General features: G+C 45.5%; 1 protein-coding gene across 1 annotated transcript in view; it reads right to left on the reverse strand.

Annotated features, from left to right (window-relative positions):
• LOC120986221 (adhesion G protein-coupled receptor E3-like) overlaps nucleotides 1-21,395 on the reverse strand; it is a 205,694-nt gene that overhangs the window by 154,057 nt on the left and 30,242 nt on the right. The window contains exon 2 of the mRNA XM_040414660.1: nucleotides 1,707-1,775. Within this exon, the coding sequence (XP_040270594.1) occupies nucleotides 1,707-1,775 (69 nt within the window). The remainder of the gene's footprint in view (nucleotides 1-1,706; nucleotides 1,776-21,395) is intronic.

The raw sequence follows: 21,395 nt of genomic DNA on the forward strand, positions 1-21,395 counted from the left end.
GACTTATTGGCAACTGTGTCTCATCATCATCATTCACCTCATTAAACAGTAATTGCTGTTCCCCACCGTCATCTTCTTGTGACTGGGGATGCTCAAGAGTTTGGGAATCAGGGCACAAGATCTGTCCCTCTTCAAGTGTGTTTGGCAAAAAGGCCAATTCAAGGAATGGCGCAGAAAATAGCTCCTCGGAATTGCCGAGTGTGGGATCACTTGTTTGCCCAGACTCTCCATGGTGGGAGGAAGGAGGATCTGGGTGAGGATTGTGTTGAGCAGACGCTTGGCTACCGAGACTGGACTTGGTGGAAGACAGGGTGGTGCTTAAGCGACTGGAAGCATTATCTGTGCAATCCAACCGACCAACTGGTCGCACTGGTCTGACTTCAAAAGTGGTGTCCTGCGCCGCCCTGCAAACTGGGACATGAAGCTAGGTATCATGTATGATAGTTTTTCTTGTTTTTCTATGCCTCTGCGTGCACCATCAGCATCACGGCCACTTCCCCGTCCCTTTCTGCTCGCCTTCTTCATATTAAATGTTATATATGCTTGAAAGTCTGTCACATGTACAGTAGCGCAGGATTTGGAAGTGTATGCGCAAAAAAATTTGAAAAGGTATTTGGGATGTGGAAACGTCACACAGGAGATATCCCGCAGATAATGTCAATGCTGTCACCAGCGGCTAATAAAAAATTACAGGGAATGTCACAGGTATTTGGAATGAGGAAACATTATACAGGAGAGGTACCACCAGTAATGTCACTGTAATGTCACTGTCCAAAGCGTCTACGTAAAAACGACACTGTATGTCACAGATAAAAAAAATTAAGCGCACACGTTACACTGGACACGTGGCACTGGTAATGTCACTATCCGCAGCGAATACCGTCTATTGAAAAAGTACAATGGATGTCACAGATATTTCTTGGATGTGCACACTTTACACAGCTAATGTCTCTGTCTGCAGCGGCCTAACTATTGTACGCTATTTAGCGCAGGGTGCGCTAAAAATAAATATTGCTGCCACACACAATGGTCCTTAGAAGGACTGGGGGTCTGTAAAGTTTTAGCTATTTAGCTCAGTTTGTGCTAAAAAAAAAGATATTGCTGCTGCCACACACAATAGTCCTTAAAATAACTTTTGGGTCTCTGAAAAGTTTTGGTGGTAAAAATATTCTTAAATCACTCCCTACACTCTCTGTCCCTTCCTCAGCACAGCTTTCCCGGAATAAGAATGATCCGAACATGCGTCATCGGGTGCTACCGTCAGGTCCATAAATATTGGGACATCTACACAATTCTACGATTTTTGGCTCTATACACCACCACAATGGATTTGAAATGAAACGAACAAGATGTGCTTTAACTGCAGACTGTCAGATTTAATTTGAGGGCATTTACATCCAAATCAGGTGAACGGTGTAGGAATTACAACAGTTTGTGTACGAGTTAAAAGTTCAGTGGTATATTTGTGTAAAGTTGACCTTACATTTTGAGAAGTCTATGGTTAGTGGAATATCTGTCTGATGTAAACAGTCAAGCTTCAATTGTTCTCTTTTCTATGAGAAAAAGGGAGTATTGCTTCACTGTAACATATCAGGCTTTTTGTGTAACATCCATAATTTGTAGTTCTCCTTTTCATCATTGCAGTTCTAATTATGTAATGTATCGGTTCAGCTGGAGATACTGTAACTTCAGAAAGATTCTCTAACCTTTAAGAGGGTTATCTTCTTTCACACATTGAATCTGATCTTGTTGAGCGATGGTGACACTTTTAAGACCTGAGAATGGAAATAAAAAATATATTTTTTAAAATCTGTAAACTTTTTTGTCCCAGGGAACCCCAAATCTGTCAGATAGGTCATCAATATTAAAACCCTAGAACTTTAGGGGAAGAGATACTTAAAGGGGTTCTGCACTTTCATTTAACTGATGATCTATCCCCTGGATAGATCATCAGTTTCTGATCGGTGGAGGTCTGACACCTGAGACCCCCGCCGATCAGCTGTTTGAGAAGGCAGCGGCGCTCCAGCAGCGCCGCAGCCTTCTCACTGTTTACCGCCGGCCCACTGACGTCACGACTAGTATTAACTAGCGTGGGCGCGGCTAAGCTCCATTCAAGTGAACAGAGCTTAGCCTCGCCCACGCTAGTTGATACTAGTCATGACGTCAGTGGGCCGGCAGTAAACAGTGAGAAGGCCGCGGCGTTGCTGGAGCGCCGCTGCCTTCTCAAACAGCTGATCGGCGGGGGTCCCGGGGGATGGACCCCCGCCGATCAGTTGCTGTCGATCTATCCAGAGGATAGATCATCAGTTAAATGAAAGTGCAGAACCCCTTTAAAGCACGTTTATTTTTTATTTTTTTGCTTTAGTCCATTCTGACAGCAATAACTTGTAATATTGACTACATTAGTATTTGAGACTGCATTAGTATTTTTTTGTGGTTTTTCATTCGTGTGTTAGCATTAAAGGGGTTCTGCACTTTGTCCTCTGGATAGATCATCAGCATCTGACCGGCGGGGGTCCGACACCCGGGACCCCCGCCAATCAGCTGTTTGAGAAGGCAGCGGCGCTGGCAGTAGTGCCGCGGCCTTCTCGCTGTTTACTGCAGGGCCAGTGACGTCACGACTAGTAGTATCAATGGCCTGGGCGCAGCTAAGCTACGTTCCCTTGAATGGAGCTTAGCCCCGCCCAGGCCATTGGATACTAGTCGTGATGTCACTGGGCCAGCGGAAAACAGTGAGAAGGCCGCGGCACTACTGCCAGCGCCGCTGCCTTCTCAAACAGCTGATCGGCAGGAGTCCCGGGTGTCGGACCCCCGCCGATCAGAAGCTGATGATCTATCCAGAGGATAGATCATCAGTTTAAACAAAGTCCAGAACCCCTTTAAATATCTATAGTTTGATAAATAGAAAAAAAAGATAAACTGTTTGATTAACCTATTTGATGCTTATGACCTTAAGACATTTTTCACAATTTTGACATACACAAACAGAAATGGAATTATAAAAATATAAAAATGTTAAAGGTGCCCATACACATTATGCACTACATCTCCTGATGGCAGATGGCAGGGGAAAGAAGGATTGGGCATGTTTGTTATCATTGCATCCATGTACAACATGGCATGGACAGATGATATATGAATGTTCCTTGGGTAATTTAATTTTTACACTGATAACTAATTATTCCCTGATTCATTAGAGAAAGGACCACAAGTAAAGATGGCCTTGTGGTTCACCCGGCGGTCATTTCGCGGCAAAACTTTGCTCATTCGCGATTCGCCGAACATGTGAACATAGGGCGATATTCGCACGCGCCATATTTTTTTGCATAGCGCCGAAATTGTTTATCCTGACCAAGGAGAACCATATATAAGCTTATCAGCAGGTGACAAGTGAGAACCAATGTACCTCTGAAACCGATACAAAATAAAATTTTAATAAAAATAAAAGTAATAAAATTAGGTATTAAAGATGATACAATAAGCATTAAAAAGTAAACGCACATAGATGCATACATGGACTACAACCCAATACTCCAACAGATCCAAGGGACACTAGTTGAGGTCTAACACCAATAATTTTTAATTATAATCATCACTAATCTTAATATTATATCACTATGGGGTGAGGGCACTACTATTAAAAATTAAAAATTAAAAATTAATAATATATAAAAAGTAAAAATAAAATATATATAAAATAAAAATTAAATAAAAATAAATGTAATATTCAACAACATGTGAATTGACAAATATACCAGTATTATAATTAAATAACAAGACCCCGAGGATCGCTGCAGCCACATACAACTTGGACACATACCCTAAATCTAATAAGTAATGAAGGGGAAGCAGTCAGTAAAGGAGTAGAGGGAGAATAGTCCCTCCTGTTAGTCAAAGGACACTATATAGGGGAAATATAGGGAATTTGGAATCATACCCACTAATCGATCTAAAAGACCCCCCCAATAATATATATGTAGTCCACTCATCTAGAGAATAGGACTATAACATTAGCGAGTGAGGACATTGAGATATCAGATGTATGACAGACCACACAGAAAAGTAGTACCTAGCTAAGTAGAAGATAAATCAGAGACAGTGTATGGAACCTTAGTGATCTGACATGGGCAACAGTAAGTCTAGCTCACCCATCACAGACCAAGTCTTAGTGCATGCGCAATAGAAGCCAGAAAGCCGGTAGTATCATCATGAGGAGATGCAGTGGGAGAACGGATCGAAGACATCAAGCGGAACCCAAGTGTTTCGACATGCGCAATAGCAAGTATGGGTTACCAGCTGGGGACTATGTACCAGCGCATGCGCAAATGAAGCCTGATGGAACGGCACTGTTATGAATAGATGCAGCATGACTCGCAAGCAGAGTGTAAGTACTTGGGTCATCTGACAAGTGCAGATAAGTGACATACCGGACGATCGTGGGAGAGTATGTGATATCGACATCGGGAGAAAGTGTAAACATAAGATCACCCAGGCTATGTGCTGAGTGCCCAGACATGCGCAGAGAATAGCAAGCCCGGCCGCAGGTACTAAGTGTCAGCGCAACAGAAGTAGCGCAGACTAATGCCTATTGGAAGTTGAAAGAGTGGGAGGAGTCAGCATCGAGCCTCAATTGTCAGACACACAATGATAGGCCAATAGAATTAGTCCAGAGAAACAGAGGTACTGATTGGTCCCTAGAACCATGACACATGGAGGGAGGTTTTAAAAGGCTGGCTCCGCCCCCAACACACTATTCACTGCTCATACCCCTGAAGACGCCACAGCTGTTGGCGAAACATGTCGGGGAGCAGAAAGTGCTAATAGGGTGTTTTTAAGCAGCGATTGCCTAGCAAACATAGGTCTGGTTGACACAATTATAAAGGAGTGTATCCACAGGAGGGGACAAAATCGTTAGTTGGTAGCGCATTGTGATAGTAACAGTGTGCAACAGCTGAATGCGGATGATAATGAAACAGAGATCCCAAAAGCAGATAGGGGAGAGTGCCCCCTAGTGGATACACCTCACAATTCGACCCTGAGTGACGATTAAATACATAAAGCAGGCAGAGCTGATATTTTTAAATTCAGACGTTCTAAATGTTTTAAGAAATAATCAATAAATGTTAAATTTTATGTTTATTAACATGTGCTAATCAAGGGACATTTATGGTCTATTGACCAATTGTAAATAAAAAAGAACTTTGACCCCTGACACATCCATCAGGTGGGACAGGACAGCCAATTGAGACGTTTTAGCACATGGACGCACCCCCACCCTATAACAGAACCCGATCTGGCAGCCATTTTACATTCTGTTTTTTGCCAGTATAGGGAGAGGTTGCTGTGTGGAGCGGGGACAGGCTGTTAGGGACACCAAACGCTAGCTAATAGGGCCACAAAAGTCCTTTTAAGGACTGGTATAGGTGTGCTATCGATAGGTGTGATATACTGAGGGGTGTGATATACTTATAATATACTTTCTAACATAGAAAGTGCATTTGTACAGAAGTTGTGTGCGGTTCTGTTGCGATACTGCAGCCACACAGAGGGACAAACGCTATTGGAATAACTAATTGCAACTGGTGTGATATACCAGTTGCCCCCAAAAAAACTGATTGAGGCAGGGGTGTGATATACTGTACCTATAATATACTTTCTATATAGTGCATTTGTATTGTGCAGCAGTTGTGTGCGGTTCTGCTGAGATATCGCAGCTAGATAGAGGGACAAACGCTATTGGAATAACTAATTGCAACTGTTGTGATATACCAGTTGCCCCCCAAATAAAGTAATTGAGGAAGTGATGTGATATACCTATAATATAAATACTGATTGAGGGGTGCCATATACCTGTTTCCACCAAATACTGATTGAGGGGTGCTATATACCTGTTTCCACCAAATACTGATTGAGGGGTGCTATATACTTGTTTCTGCCAAATACTGATTGAGGGGTGCCATATACCTTCCTCCACAAAATACTGATTGAGGGCTGCTATTGCTATATACCTTCTTCCACCAAATACTGATTGAGGGCTGCGATACACCTGCTTTCATAAAATACTGACTGAGGGGTGCCATATACCTGTTTCCGCCAAATACTGATTGAGGGGTGCTATATACCTGTTTCCGCCAAATACTGGTTGAGGGGTGCTATATACCTGTTTCTGCCAAATACTGATTGAGGGGTGCTATTGCTATATGCCTTCTTCCACCAAATACTGATTGAGGGCTGCGATACACCTGCTTCCACAAAATACTGATTGAGGGGTGCCATATACCTTTTTCCACTAAAAACTGATTGAAGGGTGCTATTGCTATATACCTTCTTCCACCAAATACTGATTGAGGGCTGCGATACACCTGCTTCTACCAAATACTGATTGAGGGGAGCCATATACCTGTTTCCTGCCAAATACTGATTGAGGGGTTCAGCACCCGGTATTCTTGGCACGTTCCCCTGTCAGTACGGTATTTGTGAGGGTGAGGGTTTGTGGCTCCATTACACGGGGCGCCCCATCCTCCCAGTACCTTGTGCCTTTTGTTATTGTATGTTTATTTCATGTCTTAATAAATTTCATATATTTTATATGAGTGTTCTCCTCATTTTTTATGGGGTTAATAGTTTTGTTCTTTTTTGGTTATAGTAATTTGTACTAGACCCCAGTGTATCTATGCACTTTATTGAGGTTTCTTTTTGGTTGGTCTAACTGAGGGGTGCTATATACCTGTTTCTGCCAAATACTGATTGAGGGGTGCTATTTATATATACCTTCTTCCACCAAATACTAATTGAGGGCTGCGATACACCTGCTTCCACAAAATACTGACTGAGGGGTGCCATATACCTGTTTCCGCCAAATACTGATTGAGGGGTGCTATATACCTGTTTCCGCCAAATACTGGTTGAGGGGTGCTATATACCTGTTTCTGCCAAATACTGATTGAGGGGTGCTATTGCTATATACCTTCTTCCACCAAAATCTGATTGAGGGCTGCGATACACCTGCTTCCACAAAATACTGATTAAGGGGTGCTATTGCTATATACCTTCTTCCACCAAATACTGATTGAGGGCTGCGATACACCTGATTCAACAAAATACTGATTGAGGGGTGCCATATACCTGTTTCCACAAAATACTGATTAAGGGGTGCTATTGCTATATACCTTCTTCTACCAAATACTGATTGAGGACTGCGATACACCTTCTTCCACAAAATACTGATTGAGGGGTGCCATATACCTGTTTCCGCCAAATACTGATTGAGGGTTGCCATATACCTTCTTCCACAAAATACTGATTGAGGGGTGCTATTGCTATATACCTTCTTCCACCAAATACTGATTTAGGGCTACGATACACCTGCTTCCACAAAATACTGATTGAGGGGTGCCATATATCTGTTTCTGCCAAATACTGATTGAGAGGTGCCATAGAACTGTTTCCGCTAAATACTGATTGAGGGGTGCCATTTACCTTCTTCCACTAAATACTGATTGAGTAGTGCTATTGCTATATACCCTTTTCCACCAAATACTGATTGAGGCCTGTGATATACCTTCTTCCACAAATACTGCTCTTCTCTACAGACTTAGACAGAGTCATTTAGAAAACGACAGGCAGAGGAAGAGGCAGACCGTTCCGCAGGGATGGTAGGGGTCGGGCAGTTGCACCAGGCCGGAGCCTAAGTGGGAAGTTGGAGAATGTGCGTACGATAACTTCAAAGGGCGCACCAGAGTTGGTTGAGTGGCTCACTCAGCCTTATGCTTCTGCACCCTCTTCATCCTCTGTATCTGCACCCTCCTTACTCTCTGCTGTGTGCACCCCCAAAGACACCACCACCACCACCATAGCCCCTCCACTCGAGTCAGAGGAATTATTTTCTCATCCATTCCCAGACCTTACCGATGCGCAGCCATTCTTGGCATCGGATGAGGAAGAGGAGGTAGCAACGGCAGCCACCCATTGGTCTGACGACAGTACCCAGATCAGCCCAAGGAGGGAGGTCCCCACTGTTGCTGCCTACTCCGAGATCTCTATTGCCAGTGGTGGTGAAGGTGACAATGATGATCTGTCGTTGGACGTCACGTGGGTGTTCACAAGAGAGGAAGAGGAGGGGAGTTCAGAGGGAGAGACGGAGCAGCAGATAGGGAGGAGAAGGAGGAGAAGCAGGTAGAACTTGCAGTGCACAGGAGGCAAAAAGCAGACTGCAAATGTATCTGGAGCGAGCCATACACCATGCACGGTCACATCTTGCGCTCCCAGGACGTCGGCACATGGCTCTGCAGTGTGGGCTTTTTTTAACGTGTCAGCTGCTGATAATAGTGTTGCCATCTGCAGCCTGTGCTGTCAACGCATAAGTCGCGGTAAGCCCAACACTTACCTAGGGACGACCGCCTTAAGAAGATGTGTTTCACTTCTTACACCTATGTGACCCTATGGGTTTGGATCGCACACTTAGTGCCAACATGTATTAATTTAGGATCCCTGCACAACCTTCCTGCCTAAAAGCTGAAGCCTGCTTCCCTACATGTTTCGCCGAGCGATTCGGCGTCTTCAGGGGAAACTCACAGGTTCCCCTGAAGACGCCGAATCGCTCGGCGAAACATGTAGGGAAGCAGGCTTCAGCTTTTAGGCAGGAAGGTTGTGCAGGGATCCTAAATTAATACATGTTGGCACTAAGTGTGCGATCCAAACCCATAGGGTCACATAGGTGTAAGAAGTGAAACACATCTTAGCCACAAAGACTGATATTCCCGATCATGACCGCTTCCTGATAGTTTTAATTGTTTGATCCCTAGACTTATATGTTCTTTTTAGTAGTAAAAATAATAAAGACTAGTTTTAATGTACTGCCGGTGAGGCTGCAAAAACACGCTAAGGTCCTAGAGACCACCTGATTTTTCTCTCCTTGTTTGAATTATTAGCGTGGCAACCTCCTGTGGGATCCATTTGTTTGTCAATAATGATGATGAGACCACCTTAAGAAGGCACCTGGCCTCCCATCACCGAGCCCAGTAGGAGCAACGCCATTAGAACCCACAAAACCATACTCCGGGCGCTCCACGTCCTGCCTCTTCTCCTTCTCCTCCCAATTGTCCTCCACTCCACCTTCCACCGTGTCGTCGTCGCGTTCATCTGGCACAAGGCAGGCTTCCGTGGCCCAAATGTTCGAGTGTAAAAAAATAATGACGCTGGATAATCCTCTTGCCCAACGGCTGACTGCTGGCTTGTCGGAACTGCTAGCCCGCCAACTACTGCCATATAAAATGGTGGACTCGGAGGCCTTTAGAAAATTTGTGGCCATTGGCACACCGCAATGGAAGGTCCCTGGAAGGAAATACTTCTCCCAGAAGGGCATCCCTAAACTATATGGCCACATTCAGCAGCAAGTTAATATATCTCTGGCACACAGTGTCCGTGCCTAGATACATCTGACCACAGACACGTGGTCTAGCAAACATGGGCAGGGAAGGTACATAACTTTTACTGCCCACTGGGTGATCCTTCTGACAGCCGTCAAGCATGTAACCCGTTGCACCCGCGTGGATTTGGTGTTACCGCCACGGATTACATGCAAGCCTGCCTCTTCTTCTACTCCTGCTCCATCCTCCGTCTCCTCCTCGGCTGACTCCTCCTTTTCCACTGCTACCGCCTCTTCCACTGCACCCTCCAAGCTCCCCAGAACCTATTCAACGTGCCAGGTGAGACATTGTCATGCTGTGCTGCGGCTGTTGTGCCTGGAAGCCGAGAGACACACCGATCCTGCACTCCTTTCAGCTCTGTGGTCACAGGCCGATCAGTGGCTAACCCCGCTCAATTTGACAGTTGGTAAAGTGGTGTGCGACAACTGTGCCAATCTGCTGAGCGTGCTGAAACAGGGCAAAATGACACACGTGCCTGAACTTAGTCGTGCAGCGATTCGTTGCCAAATACCCCGGGGTCCAGGATGTCTTGCGGCAGGCCAGGAAAATCTCTGGCCATTTTAGAAGATCTTACACGGCCTTGCCGACATTCAGCGGCGACACCACTTGCCCGTCAGACGTCCGATTTGTGACTGCCCGACGCGCTGGAACTCCACCTTGTATATGCTTGATAGGCTGCTCCAGCAGAAACGTGCCGTTAATTACTACCAGGACAGTGTCACGCTCGACAGGATACAAGATACAACAGAAATCCACAAACAAGTGTCTAGGCGAGAAGCTGGGGATAAAGGTCACCTCCTTACAAATCCCTACCAGCTCTCCCTAGACTTCTGTGCCCACGTTCAGACCCTAGAGGTGGGAATAAATGTGCCCCCGTGCCTAAGGCTGAAGATTCCCTAAAATCCCTAAGATGGTGACAGGGGGAAAGAGATAGCTTGCTTCCTCAGACCTGGAGGAGGCAGGCGTCTCTCTAACAGCCTAGACAGAACACACACAAGAAAAAAAAAAAAGCTATAACCCGCACAGGACACTGGGGCGTAATTTAAACTCATACAAACGACCCCACCCAGTGCACCTGAAGGGAGGCGGATACAGCTCAACTCCAAAACAAAAACAAAAAAACTACACACGTGCTGCTAACCTGGCAGACCTCCGCACATAACCTGAGCAGGGCATGACAGTACCTGCCCTTCTACGGGTGACCTCCGGACACCCCGGCCCAAATTTATCCGGGTGGGATCTGTGAAAAGCCCTCACCAGTCGGCTGGCACTAACATCCACAGCCGGAACCCACATCCTCTCCTCAGGGCCGTATCCCCTCCAGTGTACCAGGTACTGAAGGGAACCCCGAAGAACCCATGAGTTGAGAACCCTAGAGATCTCAAACTCTAAATTTCCATCAACCAGAACAGGGGGAGGAGGCAATGGCGATGGTTTCACCGGTTTCACATATTTCTAAAGTAAAGACCTGTGGAACACATCGTGGATCCTCCAGATTTGCGGAAGATCCAGACAAAACGCTACTGGATTGATCACCGCAGATATTTTGTAAGGTCCAATAAATCTTGGCCCAGTTTCCAAGATGGTACTTTCAGTTTAATATTTTTAGTTGATAACCACACCAGATCACCCACACACAGGTCCGTACCAGTCATACGTCTCTTGTCAGCCATTCGCTTGTACCTCTCACCCATCCTCTTCAAATTCACTTGAATCTTCCGCCAGATAGAGGACAAGGCAGAAGAAAATCTCTCCTCCTCTGGCATCCCAGAGGAACTAGTCTCAGAAATGGTACCAAACTGAGGATGAAAACTGTATGCACCAAAAAATGGCGACTTACCCGTGGACTCCTGCCTACGGTTATTCAAAGCAAACTCTGCTAGTGATAAGAATGAGGACCAGTCCTCCTAGTTTTCAGCCACAAAGCACCTCAAGTAGGTCTCCAGGTTTTGATTAGTACGCTCTGTCAGTCCATTCGACTGCGGATGAAAAGCCGAAGAGAACGAAAGTTGGATACCAAGACGAGAGCAGAACGCCCTCCAAAATCTGGAAACAAACTGCGTGCCTCTATCAGAAACCACATCCGAGGGAATGCCATGTAATTTCACGATGTTATCCACAAAAACCTGAGCAAGAGTCTTAGCATTGGGCAGACTAGCTAACGATACGAAGTGAGCCATTTTACTGAAACAGTCAACAACCACCAAAATCTCAGTTTTCCCAGAGGAACTCGGCAGATCAGTAATAAAGTCCATAGACAAGTGCGTCCAGGGACGAGATGGAATAGACAAAGGAATAAGTGAACCAGGAGGTCGAGTGTGAGCAACCTTTGCCCGTGCACAGGTCTCACAAGCTGCTACGTAATCCTCAACACTCTTACGTAACCCGGGCCACCAAAACCTCCGGGAAATCAGATCAAAGGTGGACTTGCCACCAGGATGTCCCGGAAGGACAGTATCGTGATGTTCCTTGAATACCTTGTATCGCAATCTAGCAGGAACAAACAACCTACCTGGGGGACAAGAATCCGGAGCCTCCTCCTGGGCTCCCAATACCACCATCTCCAACTCGGGGTACAGAGTGGAAACAACTACCCCATCAGCCAAAATCGGAGCAGGATCCTCTGAATCACCTCCCCCATGAAAACTACGAGACAATGCATCCGCCTTGACGTTTTTAACCCCCGGGCGAAAAGTAACCACAAAGTTGAACCTAGTAAAGAACAGTGACCATCTAGCCTGTCTAGGATTCAGACGCTTGGCAGTTTGCAGGTAAGCCAAGTTTTTATGATCAGTATATACCATAACGGGATGAGACGCCCCCTCCAAACAGTGACGCCATTCCTCAAAGGCCAATTTGATGGCCAGCAATTCCCTATCTCCTACATCATAATTCCTCTCGGCGACAGAGAGCTTCTTGGAAAAAAAAGCACACGGACACCACTTGCCAGGAGATGAACCCTGCGACAACACTGCTCCAACCCCAACCTCTGATGCATCCACCTCCACCACGAATGGCTGAGACACATCGGGCTGCATCAGAATGGGAGCAGACGCAAAACATTCCTTAATAGCCGAAAAGGCCTGCAATGCCTCATCCGACCAGACAGAGAAGTCGATGCCCTTCTTAGTCATATCGGTCAGAGGTTTTACAATGGTAGAATAGTTCAAGATAAATTTTCTATAATAATTGGCAAACCCCAAAAACCGCAGAAAGCAGGTAACCCAGAAACGGAAGCTCCTGAACAGTAAACACACATTTCTCCAATTTAGCATACAATTTATTCCCCCGAAGGATCGACAAAACCTGTCTCACGTGATCCTGATGAGTCTTCAGATCAGGTGTCACGGATGGTGTTGCAGAAAACTGGAAGTTTTAAATAAACATGGTAACCCTAAGACTATAGGAGCGGGCAAGTCCTTCATGACAAAACAAGACATGATCTCAACATGTGAATCACCCACCCTTAACTGAATACCATGAGCAATATGAGTGAGACTCCTTTGAGAAAGAGGGGAAGAGTCAATTGCGAAAACCGGAATATCTCTTTCTAAAGTGCAAGTACTTAGGCCCAGATTTCGAAGAAAAAGAAAATCAATAAGGTTTACCCTAGCACCACAGTCAAGGAATACTTCAACATTAAATTTTCTTGAGTCTAGCGCCACCATAGCTGGAAGGACAAAACGAGTATTACAGGGAGCTTGCATACCTGCTTGCTCCGCCACCCCATTCACACTACTAAGAGTCAGGGATGTTTTTTTTTCTTTATGTAAACCTCTTTGTGATTCTTTATCATCAACATGCGGTTTGACTAAAGGACAAGCAAAAATAAAATGACCACTTTCTCCACAGTAATAACATAGCTTTTGCAACCTCCTAAAGTTTCTATTACCAGAACGGAAAGACACCTGACCCAGCTGCATGGGTTCCTCCCCTACCTCAGAGTTACATGTCATATCACCCTGGGGAACAGGTGAGACGAAACCACTCACAAAAGGGATACCTCGCGCGGAGGGAACCTTACACCACTCTCTAATACATCTATCTAACCGTACTGCCAAAGACATAGCATTCTCCAATGTATCCGGGTACTCATGAAAAGCAAGGGCATCTTTTAATCTCTCAGACAACCCCTGACAAAACTGACTACGTAGCACGGGGTCATTCCACTCTGACTCAGTAGCCCATCTCCTAAATTCAACGCAGTAAGCCTCTGCAGTATGTTCACCTTGTAATAAATTACGCAATTTAGATTCCGCCATCGAGACCCGATCTGGGTCATCATAAATTAATCCCAAGGCTTTAAAAAATTCTTCCACTGACCGGAGGGCCAGAGAACCGGACGGTAGAGAAAAGGCCCAGGATTGCGCATCCCCTTTAAGCAGGGATATGATTATCCCTACCCTCTGACTCTCATCACCAGATGAAGATGGACACAGCCGAAAATACAGCTTGCATGACTCTCTAAAGCGGATAAGGTCATCCACACCCACAGCAAATCTATCAGGAAGAGCGACTCTAGGCTCCCCAAAAATTTGACTTCGTCCTATTGCACCTGATGCCAGAGCATTCTGACATTGTGTGACCGAATTACGCAGATCAGCAACCTCTAGGGATAATCCCTGCATGCAATCAACTAGCGCATCCATTGACTCCATCTCAAAGCAGCTGAGAAATGGCAGTCTAAGTATTGGCGGGTTATAATGTCACGCTGGGTAGGATACAAGATACAATAGAAACACAGAAAACCATGAAACAAGTGTCTAGGCCAGAAGCTGTGGCTAAAGGTCACTTCCTAGCAAATCCCTACCAACTCTCCCTGGACTTCTGTGCCCACATTCAGACCCTGAAGGTGAAAATAAACGTGCCCCCGTGCCTAAGACTGAAGAAACCCTAAGATCCCTAAGATAGTGGAAAAGGGGAAAAGAGAAAGTCTGCTTCCTCAAGCAAGGAGGGAGCAGGTGTCTCCCTAACAGCCTATCTGTAGCTGAGCATAAACAGCAATTCCTTCCTTCCTTCCCCGCACGGGACACTGGGAAGGAGCGTAATTTAAACTCATACAAACTACCCCACCCAGTGCACCTGAAGGGAGGCGGATACAGCTCAACTCCAAAACAAAAACAAAAAACCTACACACGTGCTGCTAACCTGGCAGACCTCCGCACATAACCTGAGCAGGGCATGACAGACAGGCTCTGGGGAGCTTGGTTTTTTCACCGCGCCAGTGGCTCCTCATGCCCGACGCATGCAGACTTCTGCGGCCATTTGATGAGATCATCAAACTGGTCAGTCGCTGCCAGGGCGCCAACAGTGACATTGTACCTTACGCCTTCTTTCTGGAGCTTGCATTGCGTTGTGTCATTGATCAAGCCGTGGAGGAGCAGGAGCTGTAAGATGAGGAAGTCGCAATGCTGAATGAATTCCAAGGGGGCTACTCCATCTGAGACAAGTCAGCAGGAGTCTGAAGAGGAGTCAGAGGAGGATTGTGGCTGGGGGGAGGAGGAGGAGGAGCAAGAGGAGCAGGATTTAAACCTTTCGGGGATCCCTGGTGTTGTCCGTGGCTAAGGGGTGGAGACCGAGGACGACATTCTCCTAGGTGATGAGCAGGAGCCAGTGCGCTCCACTGTTTCTAATTTATCATTTATCACAGAGGGCTGTCAGAATGCAGCATTTCCAGGCCTTGCTGCATTCTGCTGTTGTGGGCACTGGCAAAGGAATTTCCACCCACAGCGAAACAGGTGCGGGTACCAATCCTACCACGCTTGCAAATAGAGGGAGGTTTGAATATGTGTTGGTCACTTTGGATATGAGATCATTCTTGCAGCCAACCCATCAACGGCCGCCCTCTGGATCCAGCCTCAGGGAACGCCTAGACCGACAGGTTCCGACTACATCAGGTTAACGGCCGATGTGGACGCTCTGAGAAGCGAGGAACCCCTTGACTACTGGGTGGTGCAGGCTTGACCTGTGGTCAGAGCTGGCACAATTTGCCATGGAATTCTTGGCTTGCCGCTCATCGAGTGTCCTGTCCGAAAGGACGTTCAGCGCAGCAGGGGGGATCGTGACCGATAAGCGCACTCGCCTAGCTCACGACAGTGTGGACTACCTCACATTTTTTAAAATGAATGAGGCATGGATCTCGGAGGAATTCAACACCTGTGATGACCATGTGTAATTGAATTTCCTCATGCCAGCCCACACATATCGCCCACCCACCCAGAACAAAGAATGTCCTTGCCTTATGTATATACAGCAGCATAAAAGGTGAATGTCTAATTTTTGGGCCTGTACCTGGACGACAGTTATATATTTATCCTATGACCGCCTAATGTACCTCCAGCCACAGAATCCAAAGTTCTTTTGCTGTCAGGTGAATGCCTATTTGGCTAATTTTTGGGGCTGTACTGGCTGACAGTTACATATATTTATCCTGTGACCGTCTAAGTACCTCCAGCCACAGAATCCAAAATTCTTTGCTGTCATTGGCCTAAATTTGGGGGCCTGTACTGGCCGACTGTTAATTTTTTTTATCTCTAGCCTCATAATCACACCCCTGTCTCACTCCTCTGCCTCTCATTATGGTGGTGTATGAACCGCATTCACCATAAGGACCTTCTAATGTCACAGAGTCATGTGACTGTGCCCCTCACCCCATACTGTGCCCCCTTATACCCTGCATTGTGCCCTCTTACCACACCCTGTGCAGTCCCCCTAGTCATTCCCTGTATTGTGCCCTCTTATACCCTTTTATCCGGTCACGGTATGGTGGTGTTAACCGGTCACTGTACAGAGGAATGTATGGCCATGAGGCAACTATTCGCAACCAGCAATTACTGTAACTTGTGTGCAAGCTCAACCCCCACCTGACCAAGCTGCTAGCGGCACTGTTGCTGCTGTACCACTTAGTTTTAGTAATTGTCTTCACCCAAATGTAATGCTTCTCTATGCCATTAGTACTTCTGATCAGCTGTCTGTTAAAATTGTCTAGCTCTCCGACGTCATGTAGTTCTGCCCCATCACCAAACTTGGGGCGGCAAACCCTGTTTAATTAATGACCGATCATCAGGATTGGTTATTAATATCTGATTTGTGGGGTTCCAAACACCTGGCATCCATACTGATCAGCAGTTTGAAGAGGAGGCAGCGCTCCATGTGATTGCTGCTTCCTCTTTATGACACTATGTGTCATCTCCCCTGTAGCAGTGGCATAGTATAATTACAAGTACTCGCTCAATTCAAGTGAATGGTGTGAGTACTATCAGCAGTGTAATGAAGAGGAAGCAACTTTCGCATGGAGTGCCACCTCCGCTTCAAACCACTAATTGGCGGGGCTGTTGGGTTTCGGACCCCCACTGGTCACTCTACTATCTTGTCCAACCTCCAGTGTCATCTCAGAGAGGGTTTTGCAGCATGGCAGGTGGTATTCATCACACCCAAAAGGACAAACTTGTCCTCCGCAAGTTTGCAAAATCACTTTTGTGAAAATGAATGAGGCATGGATTTGTTAGGATTTTCACACATCTATGGCTGAGACTGATGAACAGATCTGCCATTGCTGATGGTGGCTATTTATTGCTGCTGTCTGCCTGGCATAATTTTCCCTACTGTTTGGCTACTGCTGCTGCTGCCAACACTTCTGCAGCTGCGTCTCCCACTGCTACCACTACCTTTACCCCTACACAGCTGCACATCTACTGCCTTTCCACTACTGCTATGACTACTACTACCCCTACACAGCTGAATATCTGCTGCCTTGTCTGTTCTATGCTGTGCTACTACTGCTGCCGGTACTATTGCTGCTACTATTGCACCTGCACAGCTTCAAATCTACTGCCTTGTCCTTTCAATGCTCTGCTGCTGCTGCTGCTGCTGCTGCTACTACTATTTCTGCCACTATTACCCCTACACAGCTTACACCTTCCACATACACACTCTCATGCTGCTGCTCCAAAAAAAGGAAGAATTTTTGGATGCTTGTTCAGAATAATCCACTGTTTCTTCTAACAATAATATCTGCGTGTGTATAAACAGAGGCAGGGATCTGCCTTCATTAAAGGGGTTATAAAAAAAAAAAAAAAACACTTAAAATCCATCAGGATATACATATAATTTGGTTAAGCTAGATATCATCAAGTTAAAACCCATATTTACACCTTTTTATGGTTCTGTACAATGCTGAGGGGGCGTATAACAACAAAGCCTGAGCTCTGCCTCATGAATATTTCTGGGCGTGAACAACCTGACCTTCCCCTCACCCTGCTCTGCACTTTGCAAAAAAATAAATAAATACACACTTGTCATGCGGATGGACGGATCCCTCTGTCAGTCTTTTTCACAGTTTTCCCGGATCCACAAGGCAGCTCTGTTGTCGGAGCTGTGTGCCTGCTGGATCCGCCGATCAGTGTGACAACTGACAGCATTTGTAGACGGATCCAGGTGCGGATCCGTCTAGAAATGCATTGCAATAACGGATCCGTCTATCCGCTTGTCATGCGGATGGACGGATCCCTCTGTCAGTCTTTTTCACAGTTTTCCCGGTTTGTGCATGCGCAGACCGGAAGGACGGATCCGTCCTTCAGTTATTTTGCAATGCCAGATCTGGCAGGCAGTTCCGTTGTCTGAACTGCTCGCCGGATCACTATGCTGCAAGTGTGAAAGTAGACTTAGTCCTGCGACCTCTCGCCGTGCTGCGCCGGAGCTCCGCCCCCGTCCCCATTATAGTCAATGGGGACGGAGCAGCAGTCCAGCGGCACGGCCAAATAGTGGCAGGGCGGATCCGACAGGTTGAACAGCCTGTCGGATACCTCCTACCGCTAGTGTGAAAATACACTTACGCTAGTGTGAAAGTACCATTAGCATTATCTGTATCTAAGCAATATCTATATTATTCAAATATATATTCAATATGGATATTGCTTAGATAAATACATATATTTGTGGCAGATATGGATTTTATATAGCTGAATCAAATAAAATGATGGCCAATTATTTACTTATTTTTCCCAGGGGGTGTTCAATGTGTAATGTGTACTAGTGGGGGGGGGGGACGACGACGACGACAGGGATGAACTAACGATCCCCAGATGCAGAGGGGAATGTTTACAAACTGGCACCTCTAGCCACAGTGTGTGCAGGAGGGAGAAACATACCCTGCTGCCGGAGAAGATATCGCCTTGGCTCTGGTATGTACTGCGCATGAGCGATCGCATACCAAAGCCGAGGCAGTGAGAAGAGCTGGAGAGGGGCGGGCACCAGAGGCTCTGACGTCTCGTTTACAGAGCCTGGCCACTCCGTCAAGCAGGGAGAAGCCTGTAAACGAAACGTCATCACCAGAGCCGGCTGGCTGACGTCGGGGGTCACATGACCCTGAATTGAACTGGCCAAATAGTGAAAGATAGATTATGAAAGTGATTTGAAGAAACTTTCACTGAACTACAATAAGAGCAATTAGAATACATTTATTTAACTCGGATAACCCCTTAAAGGCATAATTTTTGGACACTTTCTAGAAATAATCCACTCTTTCTTCCAACACTACAGTACCATGTGTATGTATAAACATGGCCAAACCTATGTCCCTGTTAAGGCACAATTTTTGCCCACTTGTTCAGAACAAGTTTTTTTTTCTAATAACATTCTGTGTGTATTTTAACACTACTGACTTCCAAATAAGGGACACTTTTTAGAATTTTTTTTAAATTTTAACACCCATAACAAATTCAAAGGTGCAGTGTGTTTTTAAGAAGGCTGTTTGTACACCGTCAACCATGCATTCACCTATAGATATACCTATGCTTCACCCATAGCTATGTCAGTGTCATTAATTATGATTGCTGCCATGGTGTTAAAGAGCTTAAAAGGCAGAAGAAGGAGTGAAATAAAATTAAAAAGATAAAGGTAATGAAATCTCAGCGTGTCTTATACCAGTTTTTAGGCCATTTAGAGCATTTTTGATTGGCGTTGGGACCGAATTAAATTTTTTGACCAATTCATTTGAAACTAATTTCCAGAAGTTCTGTGTGTCTAATTTGCTGCTATTTTGTGTTTCTATGATCATATATAACACTATTACTGGATGCTGCTGGCACAGAAAAATAGGATTAGTGTAAAGTTGAAAAGTACTAAGGACAACATCATGAACAGGGAATTGGGAGGGGAGCCAAGGAGCTCACAATGAAATATCACAGTCTAATAAAAGTGATGGGGTAAGTGAGAACTCTGGTGATGATTGTGTGTTGGAAAGGACCTGGAAGTCGGATCGGGGTGCTGAGGGGGGGTAAACATCAGAGGAGGAGGGCAGCAAAAAAGAGCAGAGGAGGGCAGACACAAACAAGAGTATCCTTCTTCTCCTAGTCTCCTTTGCTTCTCCTGCTCAGACTCCTTCTCCGCTCCATTTTCAGTCCTTGATAACAGAATGTGTGGCCAAGATACAACTTTACACACCCAGTAATCTGGTTGTGTGCAGTTTTAACTCCCACTGGCCAGCTTGCTAGCGCTGCAGTCTCTGCCATACCACTTAGTAGAGTCTTCTGCCTTTAGGAAGCTGATGCAAGAAAATTTAGACTAGCACATCCAAAGTCACAGGTGCACATCCATAAAGCTAACATGCAGACAGCAAACAAAATATGTATGGCAGCACACTGTTATACATGCAAACAATAGAACTAGGGATTAGAGATTATTCTGGATTACAGTAGTACTATACCTACTATACGGAGCACCCCTCAATCAGTATTTAGTGGAAGAAGGTATATGGCACCCCTCAATCAGTATTTGGTGGAAACAGGTATATAGCACCCCTCAATCAGTATTTGGCGGAAACAGGTATATGGCACCCCTCAATCAGTATTGTGTGGAAGCAGGTGTATCGCAGCCCTCAATCAGTATTTGGTGGAAGAAGGTATATAACAATAGCACCCCTCAATCAGTATTTTGTGGAAGAAGGTATATGGCACCCCTCAATCAGTATTTGGTGGAAACAGGTATATGGCACCCCTAAATCAGTATTGTGTGGAAGCAGGTGTATCGCAGCCCTCAATCAGTGTTTGGTGGAATAAGGTGTATAGCAATAGCACCTCTCTATCAGTATTTTGTAGAAGAAGGTATATGGCACCCCTCAATCAGTATTTGGCAGAAACAGGTACAGTATATAGCACCCCTCAATCAGTATTTGGCAGAAACGGGTATATGGCACCCCTCAATAAGTATTTTGTGGAAGCAGGTGTATCGCAGCCCTCAATCAGTATTTGTTGGAAGAAGGTATATAGCAATAGCACCCCTAAATCATTTTTTTTTCCGAAGAAGGTATATGGCACCCCTCAATCAGTATTTGGCAGAAACAAGTATATAGCACCCCTCAATCAGTATTTGGCGGAAACAGGTATATGGCACCCCTCAATCAGTATTTTGTGGAAGCAGGAGTATCGCAGCCCTCAATCAGTATTTGGTGGAAGAAGGTATATAGCAATAGCAGCCCTCAATCAGTATTTTGTGGAAGAAGGTATATGGTACCCCTCAATCAGTATTTGGCGGAAACAGGTACATAGCACCCCTCAATCATGATTTTGTGGAAGAAGGTATATCGTAGCCCTCAAGCAGTTTTTTGGGGGGCAACAGGTATATCACACCCGTTGCAATTACCGGTAGTTAATCCAATAAAGTTCGTCTCTCTATCTAGCTGCGGTATCACTGCAGAACCGCACACAACTGTTGCACAATACAAATACACTATAATATAATTTCTATGTTAGAAAGTATATTATAAGTATATCACACCCCTCTATATCACACCTATCGATAGCACACCTATACCAGTTGTAGAGGGAAGTCAGATGGGCGTGTATATATATATATATATATACACTCACCTAAAGAATTATTAGGAACACCATACTAATACGGTGTTGGACCCTCTTTTGCCTTCAGAACTGCCTTAATTCTACATGGCATTGATTCAACAAGGTGCTG

The sequence above is a fragment of the Bufo bufo genome, chromosome 1, assembly GCF_905171765.1.
Source record: "Bufo bufo chromosome 1, aBufBuf1.1, whole genome shotgun sequence".
Lineage (NCBI taxonomy): Eukaryota > Metazoa > Chordata > Amphibia > Anura > Bufonidae > Bufo > Bufo bufo.